At 37.5% G+C, this 25,572-nt stretch overlaps 1 protein-coding gene across 2 annotated transcripts; it reads right to left on the bottom strand.

Annotated features, from left to right (window-relative positions):
- Positions 1-1,682: 1,682 nt before the first annotated feature.
- On the bottom strand, positions 1,683-24,005 carry kitlga (kit ligand a). 2 transcript variants are annotated; one of them, XM_064343026.1, is made up of 10 exons: positions 23,759-24,004; positions 6,922-7,029; positions 6,446-6,502; positions 6,147-6,302; positions 5,808-5,988; positions 5,565-5,633; positions 5,054-5,151; positions 4,437-4,549; positions 3,912-3,967; positions 1,683-3,475 (listed from the first exon to the last, which is right to left on the bottom strand). In XM_064343026.1, the coding sequence occupies exons 1-9, from the start codon at positions 23,771-23,773 to the stop codon at positions 3,937-3,939; spliced, it is 828 nt and encodes a 275-aa protein (XP_064199096.1). In that variant the 5' UTR covers positions 23,774-24,004; the 3' UTR covers positions 1,683-3,475; positions 3,912-3,936. The 2 variants fall into 2 exon arrangements, with proteins under 2 accessions (XP_064199096.1, XP_064199097.1); XM_064343027.1 differs by lacking the exon at positions 5,565-5,633 and having other exon boundaries at positions 23,759-24,005.
- Between the last annotated feature and the right edge of the window lie 1,567 nt (positions 24,006-25,572).

Below are 25,572 nucleotides of genomic sequence, written 5' to 3' on the forward strand. Positions count from 1 at the left end.
CTCTGCAATTCAGAGCAATGTAGTAAAAACAAGCCCTAGCAAGTTTTGTGTCTCTGTTGTCCACAGACAGCCAGAACTGCATCTTTGTAAATGCCACCCATGTTTTTTCATGAAGGCAAGTATATACCCTTAGGCAACAATGTGAATTTTATGGAATATTGGGCAGTAAACACTTTTAACAATGTCTGAAAATAATGTTGAAATAGTATTGAGGATATTGCTTTTAGTAGTGATTTCATCACGCATACTGTACCTCTTTCTCTGCTGGTCAGGAAAGACAAGCCAAAGAATGGAACAAAGCATCTGGCATGTGTTTTATGCATTTTGGTTTCACCATGTATAAATTACAGCACGTTTTATTCATAGCCCCTCCAATTTCAGGGCACCATAATGTTGGAGACATATTAATGTAATGTAAATGAAAGTAGACAGTTTAGTCACATTTATTTTGCATGCAATGACTGCTTGAAGTCTGTATCCCTTAGAAATTGCCAGGTGCTGGGTATCTTCTCTGGTGATGCCAGGCCTGGACTGGAGCCATCTTCAGCTCTTGCTTGTTTCAGGGGCTAGTTGCTTTAAGTTTTCTCTTCAGCATATGAAATGCATATTCAGTTGGATTCAGATCGGGTGAATGATTTGGCCAGTCAAAATTTTTCCAGTTTTTGACTTTGAAAAACCTCTTTGTTGCTTTAGCAGTATGTTTGGGATTATTATCTTGCTGTAGGTTGAAGTGCTGTCCAATGGGTTTGGAGGCATTTTATTGAACTTGAGCAAACAAGATGCTTCTGTACACTTCAGAATTCATTCTGCTACTGCTATTAGCAGTTCAATCGTCAAAGAAGACAAGTGAGCCAATACCTGGGACAACCATACATGGCCAAACCATAACACCCCCACCACCATGTTTCACAGATTAATGGTTTGTGAAATCCCTTATATAAAGCATACAGTATAAGCATCTGTACTTTGACCATATGTAAATAGTTTAATTACCAATCAAAAACTGTGAAGGACAGAGCCAAATCAAGGAAAAATATTTTTTTGTCCCCAACATTATGGAGCTCACTGTATATATACTCAAATTGCTTTCAGATCACATTGTATAATTAATAGAAGAGAGCACATACTCAGAGCAACGTTCCTCATTCAATAAATGCTCTTTAGAAATTTTTCTAACTTTTCTTACTTAAACAAAAATAATTCAAGCACTACCTCACATCACAATGCCCTACCTCAATTGTGTGCTTTTTAAATCTGTATGCTATTATTGAGCAAACATTTTGGTGAACACATTTTCTGCACAATGTGTAGGCCCATCCGGTCTTCAAGACATCCTTTGTCAATGGGGGAGTGCACGTACTCGGCAATCAGCCATGTCTTGTTTTCAATCTATTCACTCCATCGCTTATTAACACAGTAATTGTGCTGGGGGATTGTGCAACTGGTGCACCTAGTGCAGGCAGATTGTAGGTGCCAAATGGACCAGAGAATTATAACTGAGTTATGAAGTAGGGATCCCTGACCGAAACCCTCCCTGTGTATATAATTATGTGGCTAATTATGTATATCACCCCATGGGGCCGCTAAAATTAAAATAGATAATAGCTATTCAAAATAAAATGTGAAAAGTCTCTGAAATTCCATTTCATTATGTAGAAACAGAGCAAGAAAATGACACTCTGTAACTGAAGTCCTTTATTAAATGACTAAATACTGAAGATATTTAAAATGAGATTTAAAAAAAAATGAATATACAAAAAAGTATATTTACAATTACATGGCCACCAAACGTCCATGGGCTCTACCAAAAAGGTATGCAATTTTCATGTTTTAAAAACTGCTGACTTACATAACACAAAACTTCTGCCATTTCATATATATTAAGGACATTTATTAGATGAGATTTTTTGAGAATGAAAGACTTTACACACTGTGTTGTGTCCTGAAAATCCAGTGCTCATATTTTTGTGTGTTACGGTGATACATGTTGATTTACAAGAAGACAGAGAATCACAAACGAGGTGCTTCTGGAGGTTTTCTCGTAAAATTATCACTTTGCTTTTACACAACTCACAGTTGAACAATAAAACTGTGATACCAATATTGCCATGATATCGTTTCAGTAAAAACAAGTGCTACAATGTTTTAATCATTTGAAAATGTTGATCGTTATCAAAACTATACTGTTGTTATCTATGCACTAGAATCTATATGATGGGCGCTAAAGGTAGGTGTAAAGGGCTACAACTTGCATTTGTGTTAATAACTCATATGTATTTCATTTATATTTAGATAAATCCTTGGTGCAGAGAAATTTCCCCCAATAATGAGCATAATTGTAAGGTGATTTATGCAGATTTACGTAATTTTTGAAAGCCAGGATCAGAAAGCCTCATTTAAGTAATTGATGTGCACCAGAAACTGTTTAAAATCTGCTCAACTGAGGTAAGATGGAACAAGCTTGATTATTATATGAAGAACTGTGGTGGAATAAAATCTCTTTTATGATGGTCAGGAAAGCAGTGCATTTTGTCCCATTTGTGTCACATTTCTGAGAGCACCCCAGCCTACAGAGAATAGTACTGTTACAGCTCAATAAATAATTCACACTGCTGATGTAACAAAAGGCAAAAACCCCATGTGGAATATTCCAATCCCATATATTGCAGGAGTCATATCAGTGTACACAGCTTTAGGAGTACTTGTCTCAGAGGCTATTTTCAACATTCATAGCCTGAGATAGTCCAAGGAAATCAAGATCAAGGAAGCACTCGTGATTATTTTTTAGATGGTTAGAAATCAGGACAACGACAAGGGGCACTGGAGGTAGTCATTAACAAATATATGTCTTATATAAAAAGCTGTCTATATTGTCTCTTCTGTGTCCATTCTGTTTTCATAGTTTTCTCAAAGCTATGAGACCCTTCACCACGTAGAAATCCTCACGTGCAAAAAACACTGGGTCACAATCCAGCTTGCAGCTTTTGAAGGTTGCTATAATTCACAAACAGTTCCTCCAGACCTTTCAGAGTGTCTGCTGAACCACAAGTAAGCAGTGAATTTTTATAGTATTCTGTATGTATCTGCATTGTACTTCCTCAAAGCCTGGAAGCAGTCACCTCACTAGGTGAAAAACTGCCCCCCGTCTCCTGGCTGGAAAAGTCTCAGCAGCCCCTTGATGGGTCTACCAGGCCTCATGTCAAAACTTTACAGCACCAGCTGTCTCTTGCCAATGCTGAAGGAAACAAGATCCAAGCCACTTTTGGCAGTGTTGGCAACATTTCTGCTCTGATAACATTGGCTTCGTTGTACTGAAAATCTCTCGGGTGCAAAGGAGACGGCATTCAGCTGCCCAGACGCAGGGGTCCAGGTCTGGGTTGGTGGGTTAGTTATGATGAGAGGCCAAAAGTCCTTCACTTCATAGTACAGCAGGAAGTATTTTTTGTTGTTCGAAGATTATCTTCTGTAGAATCACCTGGAGAACACAACGGTATGGTGGGGGGAAGTTTTAATTGCATGTACATCATGAATATAGTTTAATATTGTTAGACCTTCTATTCTCCTTGAGAAGTGGATGGTGTACCATCACAAACAGGCTTGTTTTAAAGTCAGTTCCCCAAAGTCTGTTAACACACTAGTTATATTATTGCTTGTTTCTTTGTTATTTGGGGTCCTCAAATATCAAAGGGCTATTCAGATAGCAAAGTCCCTTCTTATGAAAACTTGGTTTTATGACGCAGTGCCATTGGCTTCCTGGAGCTTTTTGAACCCAGCAGTTTCAGTCACAGTATGACAAGAGAAACTATGCATTGTTTGTTATAGGCGTTAACAATACACACACACAGACACACACAAATATATAATAATAATAACAACAACAACAACAATGATAATAATAATGATATCCTTACCCAAATTTCACAATGTGTAGTGGAATTACACTATTTCCATGGTGTTCAGTCTGTTCCTGTTGTATCAGGAAAATCAATCAATTAATTTACCAAACCAAAAAACAATGATAAAGCATTATGTTGCATAATGCAACAATGTCTAAAACAATTCCAATATTGTCAGAACTGATTTCATAGGGAGAGGGGCATCGTTTCAGTCTACAAACACTTGTGACAAAATAGAAATATAAACTTAATTTTATCAATTTAAAAAAACTTCTATTATTCTTATTGTTTTAACATACATTGGAAACGCTCATCCAGGCCTTGTCAAGTATTGTCAATGTTTCTAAATGGACAATTTGATTCTGAACTCTAAACTGCATGACTAAATCATAACACTACGCTGGTAAATGAAAAAATAAACTAAAACTTTTTTTTTGCTGTTTCTGAGAATTCTATTTTTGGACAAACAAGGTTACACTTTCTTAAATGAGCAGAGTAGCTCAAGAAGTGAGCACGGCTGATAAGATGAACAGTACTTACTTTTCTTTGGGTGCTTCCGGGTCTAAAGGGAGCATGTTCCCTTCCTCTCTGGTGAATATATTTCCGTTTTCAGACCTGTGCTCCGAGCTGTCACCTCTCCTCCTGGCTCTAACCTGTTGGACAAAACAAACAAACAAAAAAACCTCCTTCACCTGAAATCACCTCATGAGGTACTAACTCCAGCCTCCCCACAATTCAAAGCTTAAAGTGTAGTCACAATTGGCCATTGCTCTGCCCAGATAGGTTGGGACTCCCGATGTCCCACCTCATCATATAGGAGTGCCTCCTCTGGTCAAACAGGCATATGCAGTTTATGTGCACCAGCTACACATGAAATGCAGTACAAAGGCCATGTAACTCATAGCTAAGGGTGTACTGAATGACACAAAGAAACACATGTGGGAAGATGAGTGTGTTGTGTGTTGTGTGTTGTTTGCAAAATTGTCAGAGGATGGTGTAACAATGGCAGGGGCCTATACAGTAAGTACATTGGGGTCAGGGTTGGTCCAATTTCAATTCTCTTCCAGAACTGACTGAATTTGAATGGAATTCACCCAGACCCAGATTATATTTTAATTTTTAAAAGTGCAAGTTCCAATTGAAACCAAATATTTTACCTTCCACACTAGCAGAAACACAATGGCAACCAGTGGAATCAGCAGCAATGATGCAAGGCTCTTCTCTACCCCCTGTGATTGGTGCTCAGATGTAGGTACTGTGCACAGACAAAACAGGTTTCAACATGAATTACACCAAATTCACACAGCAAAAAAAAAAAAAAAAAAAAAACTCTTATTATATGTTTATATCTTACTAACCTATTATGTGCCTATCTTTAAGAGTATATAGTCAATGAGTTAAAAAAAAAATACTTTCACCAGCATTCTTGTCACTTGGCCTGTGTGGTGCTATCACTCAAAAACAAAAACCTCAAAAACGACTTAAGCCGTTGATGTAAATAACCTGGAAAATTCCACCTAGCTTTCTTATATGAACCCCTACAAATGACTGTATAACTTGCATATTTTCTTATGTTTTATTAAATACAGATCAATGTATTTAAATGTTTTTGATTTATTCATTAAATGTAGACAATTTTGTGGTTTGGATATAAATGTATGCACGTACGTGTCCTGCAACCTGTCCCTGTAGTGCAGTTGTCTGTCACTGCTGTGCTGGAGGAGAGGGGACCTATACCTAAAAAGGTGAGGAAAATACACTGTTGTGAAATTTGTCAAGATGCTGCACAGTGCATTCATCCTGCACTAGCATCTTTCCATCAGAGAACAGTAATCCAGGTAATATGAAAAGTGCCAGTATGGTGGAGGTGTGTGTGGGGGGTGGGGATGGGGGGTGGGGGGTAGTGCTTACCTGTTGTGCTGGGCAGAGTTGTTGTTGGACCTATTGTCGTTGGACAAGGAGGAGATTCACAGTCTTCTTTTCCAGTTCTACGACGGGCAGCAATTAAAAAGTCCTCCACATATTGAAAATAACGTTCTGTCTGCCATTTCTCCTCTCTGTAATGGCATTCAAATTCTTGCATTGTCCACTCCTGATAATACAAACAAAAGGGATATGAGTGTTTCATTTTAACCAGAGTTACATCACAACATCAAACACACACACACACACACACCTCATAATTATGCATATGCATATTATATGAACATATTATGTTCCTCAGTTACTTAAGTAACAAAATTATCTTACCAGGGCACTGCCAATGCGGTAACGCACATCTTGCAGCATTTGAACGAAGATTGTAATATTATTTCTGTTGGTAGAAATGTTTCCAAACTTTTGCGCCAGTTCTTTTAAGCTTTCCTCCAAGTGATATACATTTAGCTCGACCCAACAATGGCCACCCTGAAATGAAAGAGAGTGAAAGTGTAACATCAGCCAAGATTCCACACCAAAAAGTTAAAGGACTTTGACTTTTTCATTCACTTTCTCTCTCATAACCTTCCAACACCAGGTTCATTTTTCTCACCCATATTTATATAACTTACCTCCTTTTTGGGAATATAACGTATAGGAATCTTGTAATCTTTTGGTATATTCTGCTTCTGTAAACATAAATGAAAATATAAATTATCCCTCCAGTTTATAGTTAGTCTTCACCACAGTTAATAGACATGTAAGGTGTAGCTGAAATGTCAGTGTTAAACATTCTGCTGACAGCTGTCAGCTTTCAAGCGCTAAGCATTTACTCATAAGTGGAGGATTAGCTCAGCAGAGGGGTGATGCTTATCAGTACATCAGTACACACTACTGAGGTTTGCCCCTGTGCATGTACTTTCAATGACACAAATCACAGCTGTATAAAGTACAGGCGTGCTTGTTTGTGTTGTTCTTGATGATACACTGCATAGAACCTTCTGGCCTTCGGTCAGGATTGCAATAAATGAATCATGGCTTTATGTCTAACTTGAATAAGATTATTTTATAACTGAAAGTGAAAGTTTAACAAAAAAAGTGATCTTACCAAAAATATCACCACTTCGACATCATTTGTTATAGGATTTCCAATTCCACTTGAACATGCAACAAAAATGGCAGAAAATAATAGATAGACACAAGCGCTTATCCAAATCTGAAAAACAGTAAAAACAAACAAAAAAAAACCATTAGACAAAGACAATGCTTTAAACTTTACAACAAAAACACAACATTTACAACATAAACTTTACCTGGACACATTTCTAAGAAAAAATTCTAATACAGTAAAACAAGAAAAACACATTGCATCACATAAAATATGTTTCCCAAAAGCAGGCATGGTTCTTATGTATTCTCACTTACTTTAAAATGTCAACTGAAACAGCAGACACAGCACAGGCATCGTTCTATGACTGATTCTTTCTAGGACTGATTTCTAATGCTTTCTAAATCAGAGGTGTTCCATTTATCTCTTGATGAAAAAGGGTGACATTTGGGCTGATCACCCTGTGCTTTCCTGCAATGGATTCTCTGGAATTTTTTTATGATTTCCAAAATTTTGAATACGCTTTTTCTGTCTTTGTGACTTCCAGAATCATGTGCTGTTCATTAGCACCACACCTGACATTAAGTCAAAACAATACTTTCTCTCTTTATCCTTCAAACTCTGTCATGCATATAATTACGCAATTCATTTCAGACGTCATGCATTATGTGCTGAAAAAGATCTTGTGATGAGAAAGGGGTGGGACAACAGTCTTGAAATGAACAAATGAAAGGGCAGATGACCTGAATTAAACTTTTCATTTCTGTGCTTGCTTTTCTGAACACCTTAAATGAGTGACTTGTGACTGTTACTGTGTGATAGCTAATAATCGGAAAGGGTTGTAGTGTCACAGTGGAGTGTTTATGCCTCAAAGAACACAAGCTGTCAGGCTGGGAGTTTAAGTCATGTCATGTTTTTAGAATACTCATTTACAATGACTGTCTCTGTATACAGACACATGCTCAGTATCACAATCTGATCAGATTGTCCAACAGAACAGAATACATATACTTTGATTATGCTTCTGTGTGTGCTCATGCATGTGTGTTAATGTATATTTTTATTTATTCTTTATTTATTCAGGGAGTCAAACTGAGATATTTGCAGGTGAGCACTGAGCCCAGAGAATAGAAAATGATTGAAAAAAAACTACAGGGAAGGGAAAACTAAAAGGCATGAATATTTAGGAATTGTAAATTGTAAAGAGGATTATATGGTGACCTCAGTGTTCATGTGGCCTAAGGATGTTTGCAAACAATCCCAAATCTAGTTCAATTATATGGCTGATATAAAATGCTGTTAGAATTCTCTTGAGCAGAAGGAATGAACCTTCCTCACACAGTACATTGCAACATGACAATTCAATGTCAGAATGGTAACATGAGCCAGACCCATGGCATCTTTCATAATTGCACGCTTTATCCATGCTGTCTATCTCCATTCTAACACTGATCAGTATGAACAATGCGAATACAGCCAAATCAAACACTACTATCCTGGCAGATTACTTTGAGGAGCATTGTCTTCTGCGAAGTGATTCAAAAACACAATAAAAGCGAGCAGTGTCGTGTTACATAATCAAGCAAACTCACGAAAGGAGAGCCGCAGGAACTGATACTAAAACAAAATGCGTAACGTTGCAGCTAAGAAAGGGCACCAAGATGACATTGCTAAAGTAAACACAAGTTGGGTTTCCTTGTACCCAGAAAGATTGATTTATGCCTTACTCCTGCAACAGATCCATGCGAGCATGCAGCCCTCTATAAATCACAGGGTTGTCTGGTTAGGGGAGGGAGGGTGGAGGCCAAAGTACAAAAAGGACGTCAGAAAAGGGCTAAGCTAAATTTCCTTTACTAGAGGCAGAAATATTTTATCGAAAAAGAGTACCCATCTAGAGTATACCAAGAGCCATGCTAGCCACACCAGTCCACATATTTTTGTACTTCACCAGACATGCAAGACCACAAATCAGTGATCGTAGTGACGATTAAACTTCCCCAAAGTATGCTCTGCAGCCACTGTTCTCTGAGACAGGATCCTCCCCAGCCTGACTACTATCACAGAAATGATGTGATATTTAAGTTATTTAAAATACCCAAAGGGAAACAAATCCATTAATATGATTGGTGTGATTAGTGCGGTAGCTTAATTAGTGTGGTAATTGGTGTGGTAGCTTAACTCTTTGAAGAGTAGGTTTTTTGGAATGTTTTTTTAATTTATTATCCTAATTCAGTGTTCTAGAACTCAATTGCTTTCAATTACCAGCAGTGAATATTACACCAGCATTAGAATGTTCAACTAAGAACATTCCAACCACATATTTGTGATCTTACACCTTAAATAATGACTACACAGTGGAAAAAATATTTTACATTCAGGGATAATCAGAATACATTTACACCACATAGATATAAAAACTCCTTTATAACACAGCCCATTTTCACAAAGCCCAATCAGTGTCTTTCTTCAAAGCTTAACTTTTATCTCAAAAAATATATTTGCTGGAAAGAAAATATTTTTTTCAATGACATTTTTGTGGTTATGAAACTGATAAAGCACATGCTTATAGTTTTGGTCACAGAGAACCCACAGCTCCTTCAGGTCATCCTCACAAACATCACTCCAAACACTAGGAAGCACAGTAATACTAAGTATCACATGTTGCCCCTCCACAATTCCATTCAGCCTGGTAGTCAGATCCTATTCATCTGGAACATTAACATCAAGCATTAAATAGGTGTGAAAAATGTTTGATGTTGCACTTTCTACAGAAGAAGAAAGAAAACACAAGGAATTATTTTACATTGATAAAAGGGAGTAACACAGGATAACTAATGAATGATTAAATTACATTGAATTACAAGGCAATGGGAGTCATAAAGTCAGGAAGTGAAATGAAAAGAAGCTGTTGATGTTTCCGTCATTCACTGGAATCCATTTCCTAGTACCACAAAATCAAGCGCATGCCATTTAAAGATTATTTTGTGTGTGAATCTATTGCCATACATGTATGTCCCTGATTATACTGATATTACATGTAATTTTATTTAATTTATCTGTTATTTTCCATGTTTCATCACATAGCAAAACTCATTTTAGCATTGCTTTCTTGCATGAAGATGATATGCTATGTGTAACAATATTGTGTTATAATATTAAAGGGAAACAAGCATATGGGTCTTCTTATTAACCAGCAGTTCCATGTTGTTGTTATAGCCTCGGGAAATGAGTTACAAAGTGGAAATGTGGGATCTTTCTTGTTCTGACTAACCCACGGAAGCATTGTTCTTACAGGTGCGGTATCTGTAATTAAACTAAAGACCACCTGATTATTAAATAGCACTCCGCATTCCATCATTTTCCTGCAAAAAGCTGTCTCTCTAAGTCAAAGCATTCCAAACCCATGCATCTTCATTATTCATCAAGGGGCACCCTCGGGGACAATGCCAATGGATGCTCTGTCCTTGGGTAGACCTTTTCATGAATATTCATAAACAGCAACATAACACTGTAAACTCCTGATATCAGCAGAGACCATGTAGTAGGGAGGAGGAGATGACACAGGACAGGGACAGGAACTTCATTGTCTTTCACCAAGACCTGCAATGATGGAGCTTCCGGTTCAGCAAAAGCAGGTTCAGGGTACATTTAATGTTATACATGCTCAGTGTGACATATTAATTGTTACTCAGCATGGTCTTTGCTTCAAACTGTTTGAAAACAGTACTAAAATGGCAATGTATTATAAAAGAGTGTGGCTATATTAATATGAAACACAAGTAGCAATCTAATAGTCAGAACAACAATCCCCATCCAATTCAGAGTGGATTCGTGTGCCAATTCCATTATGCCAGGAAAACCAAAATATAGAATTGAAAAATTTGTGTAAAAAGAACTGGGTTAAAATTAACATTGAGTTAACATTCTACACGAGGCCTGAGCTGTCAGATATATTGAGTAATAATTATGTAATATAAAATATTCTCAACATGATATTGACTGTAAAACAACTGTAGGCAAATTATATTAACTGTAAATAATCACTCTGATGAAAGAGCTTTTATCAAAAAAGCGTCAGTCTCCTTGGTTTCCTTTCATTCAATAAATTGTCAACACCACCTTTTACTGCAGATTAACTACAAATAGCCTAATTTATGAGCCAGGATTCAACAGAAGCATATCTAAAATACCACTGAGAAAAAAAAGAGGAAGGGGGGAATTTTTTTAAGGTCAGCAAAACATTCCAGAGGTTCACACAAGGGAAGGGCGAATGGGAAGCATAGTTTGAAGCGATCTACTGCAACAACAAGGTGGCAAAAGGCTAAACTGCCTGGCTGAAAGGAATCAGACTTCAGGTCTGGTGGTCGTCTGGCAGGAGATCAACACTCTGAACAGTGAAAGCTAAACTTTTATCGTTTAACATTAAGGCAACCCAAGCACCAGTTCCTGGTCATAAACTACAAATTGGATTTTCAGCAGTAAATTACAGTCTACCATATCTGCTGAGACTAGCAAAATGGCATAAAGCTGGAGGGTTGATCCATTTATTCATTGGGTGGGACAGTATTGTTGTACCCTTGAGCTAAAGACAACCTAAACAGCTTCACTAAGTAAGCTGCTCTTCTGTGTGCACATAATACTCACAGAAAGTAAAAATGCAGAAAGGAGATCACCAGCACAAAAAAGTAATAGTCTCACAGAAAACTCCGGATATGGCAGGACTACTGGGAACAGTGTTTAATATATAGAAGTTATTTATTTAAATAAACGTGAGTATTTCAGGTGCCTTATCTACCAGAGGACTTGCTAATGGTCGATTAGGTAGTGGAAGCCTTGCTGACTGAATGCTTCCCTCCCAGACACAATGGCTAATGGCTCCATGGAACTTCTGGGCACAGCCACACTGGTGCACACTGGATCACTTCCCTGCATTAAGAACAAGTGTCTTGGCTGGATAGATGATCCCAAAGATATGATAGGAGATCTATCAATTTAACTTTGCTATGTATGGACACAGAACTTTTTTTAAATACACGTATTTTATTACTATATAGCGTAGGTTCCCTGATTACCATGTTATTGCTTAAACAAGCCATAACCCAAGAGTGGGATCTGTGACTTGAATAAGACTCCAGAGGTCAAAAAATTAGTCTTTTGTCTGCTTGTGAACAATTTTTTTTAAAATCAATTATACATTATCTCACAAGGTTTACCTTTGAAGGAGCTCTTCAGCACAAGACAATGTTGCAATGCATTGCCTCAAAGATCTACAGCAAAGATCTGAAGATGACTGCATGGTTGTCAGATCTTATCTATTCAGAAAAGCCTGCCCTTCTCCTGCCCTTCTCCTTCTGCACAACGTGGCCAATGATCCAATGTAGGTGCAGCAAAGGGTGGTGCTCTCCTTGCTACCAAGTAACACATCAATAAAATTCTATTTCGCTGAAAACAAAAGCTCGGAATGATCATAATGATCTTATATTGTTTTCATACATCTTTCAACTCTTACGTGAAGTGTTTGAGTTTTCCCTCCTTGATAACCAACACTATTGACTTTCACACACGGTAAGCTTTAGCAATGGTGCTAAGAAATTTTGTCTAATTTTGATAGCACTTTTAGCTGTAGTGTTTATTTTAATGTATGTTTCTTTTTTATCAAAGATAATAAGAAACTTTATAAGGTCTAATTGCATAGGGTATACCAGTTTGGTTCAGTGGTCAGTCTAACTCTGGAAGTCTGAAGTAGGAAGTCTACTGCAAATTTCATCTAGGGAAATTTGTGTTACTCCAGCACCTGAGTAAAATCATTCATATAAATATTTCAGCCCTTTAGACAATACAAAAAAAAAAAAAAAATGGCAGTTGAAGAAAAATCTTTTTTTCACGAATATTCAGAACAATTCCTCTATGATTGCATGTATTGGCTTGGAAATTGTCATGAATTGTTTTCAAAATTTACTAACATTTTATTTGTTTTTATTTTCCTCTTTACTAAATATTACCTCTAATACATGTTTTTTAGCTGGCTGCAGCCATACAGAGACCACTATCTGAATATACAATAATTGCCATTACATCAATAATGTAGATTATCACAAGGTAATACGCTAGCAACCAACCACTTAAATCTTGGTGTTTTTCTAGCATGTGGTGTGATGTTTAAGGTGGTGGACTTAACAAAATATAAAGAGCGCAGGGTAAATTCCAAGGTACTGAACATGAATTGCTTAAATTTCCTACTATATATACACGTACGTCAGATTACTGTTCCGAAACCAAATGTCCATACAAAATGTAACTAGACAGCTATGCTGTTAATATGATTAAACTGAGTAACAAATCCAAATGAACTGGGTGTGAGATTGTATTGTGTAGCATGTTAAAATAATTCTGTGCTGAGTTGTTGGAATCTCACACAGTGTACAATGTCACAACATGCCAGAACACATCCGTATATCCCCTCTATCCAGCACATTGACTGTGTCTGGACTACTAGCAGGGGCATCACCAGGGATATTGGGTCCCATGAAAAGATCTCTCATTGGGCCCCAGAACCCTAGGCCACCTCATCCCCGCACAATGACTGTGACCGCACCATATTTTTTGAGGCCCACTGCCACTGACTTTGGAAACTCCCCTCCCCCATATAGTGCCACTCACTACGATACAAAGCTACAAATTCAAACACTTAAAATTCCAACTGAGTCTCCTTCTGCACACTAACACCGATTAAATAAATACAAGACGAGCTGAAGTTAGAATACTCAGACTACGTGGCTCTGGACTTGCACAGCCCTCTGAAATGGCCTTTGTAGTTATAAGCTCATTTTGTTGTATAAGCGGAATTTTTCCTCCGTTAGTCACACTCTGACAATTCAATTAAAAAATTTTGTTATTAAGAACACAGAACCACAGCCAAAGTGATTGTGCATATTTGGCAGTTTTGTTTGAAAATACTAACAATCTCTACCATTATATCAATAGTATCTTCTGGAAAACATGACAACATAAAAAATGATTAAAACCTTGTGTAGTGCAGTGATGCAGCCATTTGACTCCTCAGGTTATTTGGACGTGAAGTCAAATGGCAACTGAGCTTTCCAAACAGGCTTGGGCCAGTTTTTGAATATAGGCCACAGGAAGCAAATCATTATAGACATATGCTTTATCAGTGCTGTCAAGCAGTGATCCCAGATAAATCCACAGTTTTTATAGCAGTGTCAGTTGTGTTTGAATTAAGCAATGGGAGCTCCACATGGAGCCCAGTGTGAGTCCTCTATGTAAAGGGAGCTCATAAATGGCCGACCATTCATCTCCGCACTGCTGTAAACAAGCTTCTGGCAGTGCATGTTCATCATTTTCAGAGGTCTAACCCTTACAGCCACTCTGCTCACTCCCTCTGGCCCATTCACCTTATGGGCTCAGATATTCACACCATTCACCTTCCCTGCGTTTATTTCTTTGGTCCTCGCTTAAATCATGGGCCTCCTGTGTAATGGCTCTCTGGTGTGTGCTCAGTTGCCGCCGTAATGTTAGTGATGTTAGTAATGATTGATTGATGATTGATGATTTAAGTCAGGGTTCAGTCCAAGTTGATTGCAGGACAGATGTATCTGGTTGGAGTGTACCTCACAGATGAGGGGTGTTAAATGGTTTCATTACCACCGCAAGGGAGTTTTCAATTAATAATATTAACAATGAACTAACAAGAAGGTCATTACAGGTATCCAGTACATGCAAGACTGGGGACTATCGAGTAGGCTATATCACAACAGACATGATCTATTTCAGCCATGTTAATGAGGTAGGTTGTGGCAATAGATAACATTTTATGATGCTTCTGAGATCTCTGTTTTAATACATCAATACAATAACTGACTAAGACAAGCATGTCAAATGAAACTTATTTAAATACATTTCTAGTAGCATTTTTTGTAGGTTGTCATCAGTTGTCTGTAAAATTATGAAACAAACACACTCTTTAATTGTACTTTTTTGGAGTTAAATAACTACTAGCATGTTTTGTATCTCGATCAATATACAGTAGCATATTTAATGTGAGTGCTATACCAGAATTTAGAACTAAAATTTCAGCTACACAAATTATACTACCATCCAGTATAAGCCACAGATAGTAGAGCAAATTACATGCTGCAGTGCAACTCTATAATTATTATTCCTGCTTAAGTCATTTGGAGACTGTTGCTGCTGTCTCTCAATGTGAAGCCCAAAGAAGTGTCAATGCAAGTGAAGCAGGAGATCATGTGGCAGACAAATCTGAATAAATCAGAGACATTAGGTGTGTCAAAGTCAACTGTGTGGTACATTTTTAAAACCAAAAATGCACTTGTGAGCTCAGCAATAGCAAACAACCTGAACAACTGAAGACCACTGTAGTGGATGGCTGAAGGTTACTTAAAATTGTGAAGAAAAGCCCCTTTTCAACTGTTAAATAGATCAGAAACACTCTCCAGGATATAGGTATAAATGTGTCAAAGACTACCATAACGAGAAGGCTACACCAGCATAACCTCAGAGGATTCCCCCAAAATACAAACCTTCGGTAAGCTTCAGTTCAACAACAGAACAGCCAGAACAGAGTTTCAAAAAGTACATTAAAAACTATAGTTCTGTAACAAATTATTTTGGTCAGATGAGAGGAATATCAACCTATACCAAAGTGATGAAAAGAGGAATATGTTGAGAAAGAAAGGAACTGCTCATGATCCAAAGCATATCATACCTTGCAGAAAGACGCATACTGCTAAAGTAACCAATGAGTTTTACACGAACAAAAAGTGGAATGTTCTTGACTTCCTGAATCAATAACCTGACCTGAATTCAACTGAATATGCATTTCCCTTGCATGAAGACAAGACTGAAGGTAAAAACTTCTGAAACAAACAGGAACTGAAGATGGCTGCAGTACAGGCCTGGCAGAGCATCACCAGGGAAGATATTCAGCATCTGGTGATGTCCATCAGGCGGTCATCAAATGCAAAGAATTTGCAACAAAGTACTATATATGACAACTTTATTTTATACTATGTTCATTTTACAATTACTTTTGGTCCCCTAAAATGGAGTAACTATCTGTAAAAAGGGTAATAATCCCTAAACAGATCCCCTGATATGGATGACCTCAAATTAACACATTTCATTTCAAATCCAGTGTGCTGGAATAGAGCCAAAATAAAAATTGTGTCACTGTCCAAATATTTATGGCCTGCACTGTACTGTATATTACACTTTGTTGCTAACAGGATAAGAGGATTTCATCCCCACTTCTGCATGTGTATGGTGTCATGCAGTTCCAGTGGAAATACTTGTAAGGAGATAAGATGTTTTTACTTTTGAGGAAGATGTTGTATATGTCGAAACGTTTGTCTTACCCTGTTCATTAAACAGTGTCTTTGGCCCTGAGACAAGTGTGCTCCAGTGTTCCTTATTTTTGGGTCAGTCCCCATGAAGTGTCAGGGTAAGGAGTTTTTTTTTTTACTTTAACCTGTCGGGAGATATCTACACTGCCTTCAATATATTAAGTACACATCAAAATGAATAGAAATCATATCCTGTGAAATCCTTAAAACGTCTAATTCATTAATCAATTGGAGACATAGACTCTTACATTGTATTACTGTCAAAGTCAGGAAAGCACTGCACAATGCAATTATAAGAGAATGTTATTCTTGGAATGGAAGTTTTAAACAAAAACATTTCTGGTTTAACTATGCCTCCTTCAAGGAGTTGTACAAAAAGAAAGCAAAAGTGTTTTAAAAAACGAAAAAGATGAAATCTCAATCAAGCTCAGGCTGAGCTGACAATAAGCTGGTTGGCAACTGATTTTTCAATGAACCTTTTGAAACAGCCCATATTCTCAATAATTCAATGGTAAACATACGTACAAGGGAAATGCCAGAGCAAGTAGAAGTACCTGAGCTACAGGCAAACATTTGACAAAAAAAGTAATACACATTACTTTAAGTAAGTCACATTTCACTTTAAGACCTGCTTATATCACTAAATGAGCATTGTTTGTATGTATTTACATCTATGCATATTAATTAATATTACTAAGCAGTGAGATATCCATTACTCAAAGACAGCTGTTTATGAATAGCTTCCTCACAGCGTTAGTACACTGGTATTGTGGTTTCCAAAATAACCAAAAACACTTCCTGTTGGCAGTTCAGCAAATATTACTATTCAAGGCCCGGAGAACATAGGCCAAAAGGAATAAACTGATCTGAACTAAAAAACTAAAAATAAAAAGTTTTGTTCATAATAGTACATAGAACTGGAAGCACTGTACTCTTGTAGCACAGTGAATTTCCCTGTCAAATGCTGCCCAGTCCGTGGTTCAAGCTCTAGTCATCTGACTTGAGTACTGCAACTCCCTCCTGGCCAGGCTTCTGCAGCACTCCAGTGTGGGGGGAATAAAAACCAAAAAATGGCTTATTGGTTATATTAAACAGTTCTTTACTATATGGAATAACCAAAATAACCAAAGCCTATATGTGTATTTGTTCGAGATTTGTAGTGATTTTAACCATCGTTAATACAATTAGTTAAGAGAAGTGATTGTCACCAATATTTTTGTTGGGTACTAGAAAAGTTCACAGGGAAACATTTGGAACATTGTGTTTGGAAGATTGTTGTGCCTGATTTGTGTCAAACAAATGCCACGTAGTGTAGTGTGTGAAATGTTTGATCGTGACTGACTGAACTCCACCGAATTCAATCAATGTTGTTCTGCCTGTTAGCTACCATTAGTGAACGATCAGAGCAAACATAAGCCAGCACAAAAAAAGTTTGAATATTTCAGCGAACGTTTACAAATATTCAACTTGTTGAATGCACTTCTGTCTGAGGAAGAAATGTCACTTTATTCTACAACATATTTCAGAAGCGTAAAGGTACAGTTGGTAGTTTTCTTATATCAAGTAATCTGTAATGTATTAGAATAGGACGGATTGAACCAGATGCAAGATTTCATGTTGTTGGCTTTTTTTTTTTAACTGTGAAAAACTCTTGACTTCTTTTGTTGTTAAAATGGCTCTCCAAATACACTTGGGCGGCTGTTAATATACCTGTGCGCCCCATCCAGATGAAGCTTGTGTGTGGGAAACACTGCAGTCTATTGAGCCCTCTCTTCAGCATAGACTGTCACAGCTTGCCTGATTTTCAGTCTTCCCAAATTGTCCCATGTCACCCCCTCCTGGATTCCCTCCACTGGCTCCCACCTTAACCCATGCTCTATGCTCTCTTGCCACTGGGCTTTGAGCTCTCCTCCCTCTGCAACAACATGCTCATCGCTTCTGGCCTCAACTCTGGCTCCCCAATTGGGAAATGATCTGCCCACCTTAGTCAGGACAGGTTAGGTTATGCCAGAAGGTAGTCCTTTCCTACCTTTCTGGCATAACCTAAAGACCCATCCATTGATGAAATACTTCTCCCTCCCTTCTCCACCATGACTTCCCTACCCCTCTTCCATATCTCCTGTCTATCCTATATTTCCCTAACCCCGCAAAAAAATAACCCCCTCTACCGTCCCTTCCACATGTTAATTCTAGTGACAAAGGATTTACGGTGAGTAACCTCAACCACTGTACTCTCATTAAATGCTACTTGGAATGCTGATGATTTATGAACCGGGGCCTTTTCTTTGCGCACTAATTGTAAGTCACTATGGAAGGGCCTCAGCTTAACACCCAAAACGTACAATGTAAAAAATGTAAATGGACCAAGGTCACCTTTTTAAGAGGACTCAGTTTATTTATTAGATTTCGTCCTGTTTGGTTATTTCTGATTATGTTCATGCTTCTCTCCAAGTGATTCATACACTGCTCAGGGCCAAACAGAACTAAAGTGTGACTACAGTAAACATTATCAAAAAAAGGTGCTTTGTTGTTACACTGTACAAATGTTCCGAGTTAAGAAAATATAATAAAGAAAATACAAATCCGGAGGAAACCCACACAGACAGGGGGAGAACATGCAAACTCCACACAGAAAGGCCCAGGCCAGGACCTTCTAGCTGAGAGGTGGCAGTGCTACCCACTGCACCACCGTGCCACCCCAGGACACAGGTACTGTGTCAAAAAATAAGTAATTCTGCTTCGATATTGAAATATAGACATTAAGTAAAATCGTACCTGAAACTAACAGTTCACAACTGTAGTATCAATCCAGAATACACTGATACTCCAGTTGTGAACTGATTACAATGGCTGCTATGCTCCTTTGTAAAACCTAAAGAGCAACCAGATGTCGAGGTCCATAAGCAAGTCAACCATCACAAACCTATAATCAAACAAATTAGAATAGAAAAAACAGAATAATAAATACATAATTCATGAAAAACAAGCATGTTGATATTTTTTTTTACAATGCAAGACATCATTCTTCAAAATGTTCTAAAATGTCACGAAACTTAAATTTGTACTGTTTTGAGCTACATATGATAATGTCTTGTAGTACATTTAGACTATATGGATAGGGCATAAGTCACATAGCTGTACTACAAATTCCAATATGTCTGTCACCAAACTCTTAATAAATCAGCCATAGAAGGTACAGGCAAAGTGAACTTTGAACATATATGCGCCACTGCTGATAATGCACCTTTTGACACACTCAATATATTGTCTGGCGCTCTGCCATTTAAAATCATTTGCATTTTAGTGAATTCACACCCTGCTTATCTGATAACCATACAGGCATTTGGGAGCTTTTTATGTTGCACAACATGGCTGCTTTCCGTTTTTAGATGCAACATGCAAATAAGTGAAATTCATTACAGAGATTCTTCTCCGAAGGAATAATTTCGCATGAAGGACCCTAAACACTTGGTATACAGGGGTGTCTACTTTTTTGTAATTTTACAGTTAAGTTCATATAAACCCCTAAGCCATTGTAAGAAAAATTGTTTGATATGTGCATTTTTATACCAAGCTCTATCTCATTTTAAAATCAACAGTAAATATGAAAAAATGGGCCAGTTTCATGAGTCATTATTTAATGTTGATTTGTGGAAGATTACACCATTGCAACAGTGCAATGAATTTGCATAAAAAACTATGTACATTAGAATTAACATTATTCAACACGTTTAACTTGTTTTACTTATGACAAAGGTATGACTGCTGGTGGCCATTTAGTGCTTGGCCCCTGGTTATGCAGCACCTTTTTTTCTTTTTTCTTTTCTTTTTTTCAGCAGCATAACATTCCAATGACTCAGTAGCAGCCAGCATGAAGCAGACAGCACAGCTAAGGCCCAGTAGTTAGCCTTAAGACCAGGACCATTTACACCTTCATGCAGCACTATAAACTAAATAGAAGTGATTTGCTTTTGCACTGCAACTTCCTTGATCAAAGCAACAAGTGCCCTACCTGGAAACCATGGTTGCATCAAACGTATATTTCCACACTTAAGGTAGGAGCCAGTGACACCGTTGCATTTCAAGATGTTCTGAATATGCTATATACATTTAAGTTACATATTGTCACAAAACTTGACTACCTTGCATTTCTACTGTATGCACATTACATGCAAACAATAAAGAGATGTAATGCAGCTAAGACAATTAATGATTGTTGACGTCCAGTTAAAGCATATAGTTCCTTATAAATCAGTTCTGAAAGAGCCATTCAGTAGTAAATGCTTAAAACAACAGGTTGATTTTTAGAAATAGCACCCCCAAGAATGCTTGAAACACTACCTATAACTGTAGGTGAGTAGACTACGGAATAGCGACCACCCCTAGCATCCTTGAATACATTTTTTAAAATAGTCCACAGACTTAAAAGGAAATATAAAAAATGTACAAACAGGTGGACCAAAATTTGAAGTGACCTATATTATTCAACATCTCACCTAGAGCCAGGTACTGACTGCACATCCAGGTTTGGGCACTATTTCAGTTACATGTACTTGCAATACATCTATTTCAAATACTTCTGCATATTTCCCTTTTATATTGTATGAGCTTGGAAAAGTTTCGGTTTAATTTGGATGATACTACAAAAAGGGGAATCGCAGTATTTTCAAAATATCCAATTAAAAAATTATTTATCTAAGTAAAGCCTTTTTCTTTCTCCTGCCTTTGTTCCATCACCATTCACTAAGTTTGCTTGTGTTTGTAGTCTGGATATCTGATTTGTATATTCACATGTCATTTATCCTATTGCCAATTCAGAAAAGACAAGATGACACAAAGTTTGTAATTATTAGATTTATAACATGAAGCAGTTCCACTAGCATTAACCCGAAATGTCAAACTGGGACTTTAAATAGCTTTAACATCTACTGGGACAATGATTATGGAGAAAATATTCCCTTATGTGCATTATTTCTCTTTCAAAACAACTGAATAGAACATTGTTCCATTGAAGTTTTCATTTAAATATGTATGCTTGTATGCTAAATATGCTTGTAGACTAGGCATACTGCATGTCCAATCTTTAGAAAACTTGACATAAGGGGAGGTAGTGAGACACAGCATACCTTGTCAAATAAGTATGGAGAAAACAGAGCTGACATGAAAAGATCGAAAGCTCTCGTCAAGAAATTAATTTTTGTATTTTCAATATTTTATTTTATTTGGATACATTTTGTGGGCCTAGTAGCCTAGCCTCTTTTGTGTTGTGATTTATTTAAATTTGCTTGAGGTATTTTTTAATGTAGTTTTGCTCATCTCTGTGTATGTCTCGCCCTAACTTGTAATATATAATTCAACGCTCCGCGTGCTGTGAATTCTGTGATGGCACGTCTAGGTGGCACTGGTCTCAAGCACAGAAGACGCTCTCGTACGCTGACCCCTACACTGATCCCGTTTACAGAGCCCGGAAATCCTCTGAGGTCAGGATTTTATCGGCGCTCCTGCACCCGAGTCCAGCTCACTAAAGCATCAACAGCAACATTACCGTCAGGAATAGTACGGTTGCAAGGAACAAGGGCGCACGTTGTCTCAGCAGCCAGCTTCTTAACAGCGAAATGATCTCCGGCTTCGCAGCACATGACACTCGCTAGTAAGCGCTGGCATTGCTTCCTCCAGAAACGAATGTCAATTCAATTACTTTAATTTCTGGTTCATATGTATTCACTTTTTGACATTTTGTTAAATCGGCATTGCCTACTTCAGAATTATGCATAGCCTATAGCCTAGGCTACAGCACATCACGGACTGCTCTTCAAAGAAACCTACAACAAATCATAGTCAAAAACAAATTTGATAAAGCTGACAGTACTTGTTGGTTACATTTAGTTATTTAATAAATAAATAAAAACGTTATTTTGGCTTGCTATTACACGTGTGTGTGCGCGGGCGCGCGCGAGAGAAAGAGAGCTGCCACGTGCAGGAAAACGAATTACGAAGATAAAACTATTTCAGTGAAAAAGAGAGGTACATAGGAGTATAAATTACCGTATGAATAGCATTTGAACTACATCTGTTTTAAATACCCCTTGTACCAAGGCCTGTCGAGTTTTTTTTTTTCTTTCTTTCATAGAGCATAACACAAACGAATTTTCAATGGACTGTGGACATCATACTACACTTCAACGCGCGCGCTCGCACGCACAGTCCTCATACCCATATAGAGTAGGTTAAAGCCAAAACGACTGTACTGTTATAAATGTCATATCAACAAAACCCGTTAATGGCGCAGATTAGCGCAAATTAACATATACATGTAAATCATAAAACCTCTAATAAATCGGAGGTTACTCCAATAACTCGTCTTTGTGGAAGAATGCTTACCTCTGCTCTTTGAAAGTGTTACGAAAAGAGAAGAGGTACATCCCTAGTAAATGTCCAATGTTAATTCAACTCCATTGCACTCATATGTAGGCTACTTGGTCAAGTTTAATTAACACTGGACATTTTACTGTACATGAATAAAATGGCTCTTGGACAAGATATAACGCAGCCCCTGCATACTGCAAGTGCACAAAAAATGCCAGTGTATTCGCAGCTACACCCGAAAAGCTGTTTACCCATGATATTTATTGATACTATTGCATCCATGTCGATAAATTGGTCCAGCCAAGAAAAGAAAATAAAACATCACAAGCTTCTTCGTCCAGTCGTTTCTACTATCCGCTGCATCGTAAGCCAATTCACGTCAGTCTAAGATCTAGATTCAAATTACGATACAGTCTCGTTTCATACAATGAAATCGATCACTATTCCGTAGTCTACGTTCCTTACAGCGGCAGTGTAGGCTACATCAGCCGTGATTAATGTCATTGCTTGCGACATCCAGTTCCATCTGTAAATCTAAATAATTCGACAATGCTTTGTCAGAAATAGGAGAACTGCTAAGAATGGACGGCAACAATTAAAGTTGAATTGTGCCTTACAATGTTTATAATGTATTTAGATGTAGGCTTTACTACCCATTAAGTGTACAAACACAATTGAGTAGAATACAAACGCACTGCAAATAATTGCAAACTATATTGGTAAATAATAAGACATAGATTATGTGCCACGTATGATTTTACCCCCTTTAACAGGATTAGTTTGTCAGTACGTTTTCAGATGCTACTAGGCTACTTCCATATAAAACCCCTCGTTATAATGGTGCCCTGAATACTCGACTCATCTTATATCCAGTTGTTTCTTCAGGTTAAGGTAACTCAAGGACAGCTTCAGCAACTGAGCCGTTAAAGTTTTACAAAAATGTATTTACTTCATTGGTCTTAAAAAACACAAGGACATTCTTTCACAGGGTCGTTAATTCTGCGCAGAATTCTCAAAGCTTGCAATTAACTGCCTACACCAACAACAGAGCGTGAGCACCTGAAAGTAAACGTAACCCCTTGTTAACTTACTTTTGCCTTCTTCATAAGGAAAGAGATGAGTTAATCCAATGCGTGCAAAACCCTATTTTATCTTACTTCTGACTGGAGGAAATGGGTTCTCATAATTCCGCGCGCACATATCCAACGATCTCGGCAATAGAATCCAAGCAGGAAAACTGTAGTGAGAATGGGTATCCAGACACAGGCATTAGCAAATGCTGTATGTGTTAGGCTAGGATAGTGCTAACGGCAGTTCCAGTGAAATGTGAAAACTATTTTCAAAGCCCAAGCCTTTTTATGCAGGGTGCAAGAGCCGCCCACACGAACTACTGTCACTGGCGTACTGAGTGCGAGAGTCATTTCTCAGCAGATAGAGTGACAAACGCATGGCCAGTCTGCAGAGGCGATTCGCTCGTGCTTACTTCATTGTCAGGCAATGAATGAAATCAAAATTGCTTTAGAGTAATGAAACACTCTTAATGGAATGCTTTCATAACACCGGACAGAAAACAAGCGCAAAATGTCGTAACTGATTAGACTGCTTAATATGGATATCCGCATTTGATCATGCAGGAAAAATATAGCCGAATCCAAACTATTTTTTAATATAAATAAAGAGATGAATCTGCCTCATAAAGATGATACAGAGAGATGTCGTTAACAGCAAAATGTTGTATATAATAAAAAGTCTACTGTATTCTTTTTCCCACTATGCATGGCAAACTGTGGTCACTCACTCACTCACTCACTCACTCATGGATGACCTTTGAGGGACATTTTGTGGGACATATGCGCAGGTGGTGCCAGCTAAAATGTGTCTGTGGAAGTGAGTTGTGCCCTGGGTCTGGATGGTTCTGTGCTTGTTTGAATGGCTTTGTGCGAGCCACAACCAGAAAAATATCTGCTATGGCACATGAAGCTCTGTAAAAGTTCATAGAGGGCATTGTGTACAGAAAAGTCACTGAAATAATATTAATGATAATAATAACTGGTCTCTGAAAATCAAGTTGTTGTTATTACACGCTACAGTTTCATCTGGATATTGATTCAGGAAGAGTGGTAAAACCAATGACTGAAGTATAGCCACTGAGTGTTTTCCAGTGAAATCTTTTCAAAACTGAATAAGCTTTATGTGTTAAAGGATTATGTTAACATTTAACCGATTCACGTCAAGCTATTATATTTTAATTAAAATTATTTAATCATTTTGTCATGTTAAAGTATAAGGACAGTCTACAAGTCATTCTGATACTGAGGTATTGGTCTAATAAAGAAACAATATTTACAAGTATACAAAAGTATGCCCTATGATCTGACCAATCCCAGCTTCTTTCTAAAAAATCAACATTTTGCATTATATCAGTGATTTTTTTAATTTGGTAATATTGTTCTTCTCAACGAAAACGTAATATAGAATTGCTCTGATATAGTACTTCGCATACAACAGGCAATGTTGGATTGTCAATATCCATGATATGAATATTTAGCTTCAGTGTAATTTGACCTCATTTAAATTGTGAGGTTAACTTAAACTTTTTTGTTGTGACTTCATTTTTCACCATACAGGCTAAGAAAAGTTATGAATGCACTGCTGCAAATATGCTAGCATGACATTCATACATGCATACATATAAACACACATACGTACATACATACGTATGTACATACATTGTCCCTAAGGCTAATGGTTTGGCTTTTAACACTTAAATGCACAAGTGCATTTTTTTATTATTTAGTAATTTCAATCACAGTTGCAATTATTTTGTTTGTAATTAAGTTTACATATGTATATTGTAAACTTAATTACAAACAAACACATTAATGGACATTAATAAAAATTATGT

Source organism: Anguilla rostrata, chromosome 7 (genome assembly GCF_018555375.3).
Source record: "Anguilla rostrata isolate EN2019 chromosome 7, ASM1855537v3, whole genome shotgun sequence".
Classification (NCBI taxonomy): Eukaryota; Metazoa; Chordata; class Actinopteri; order Anguilliformes; family Anguillidae; genus Anguilla; species Anguilla rostrata.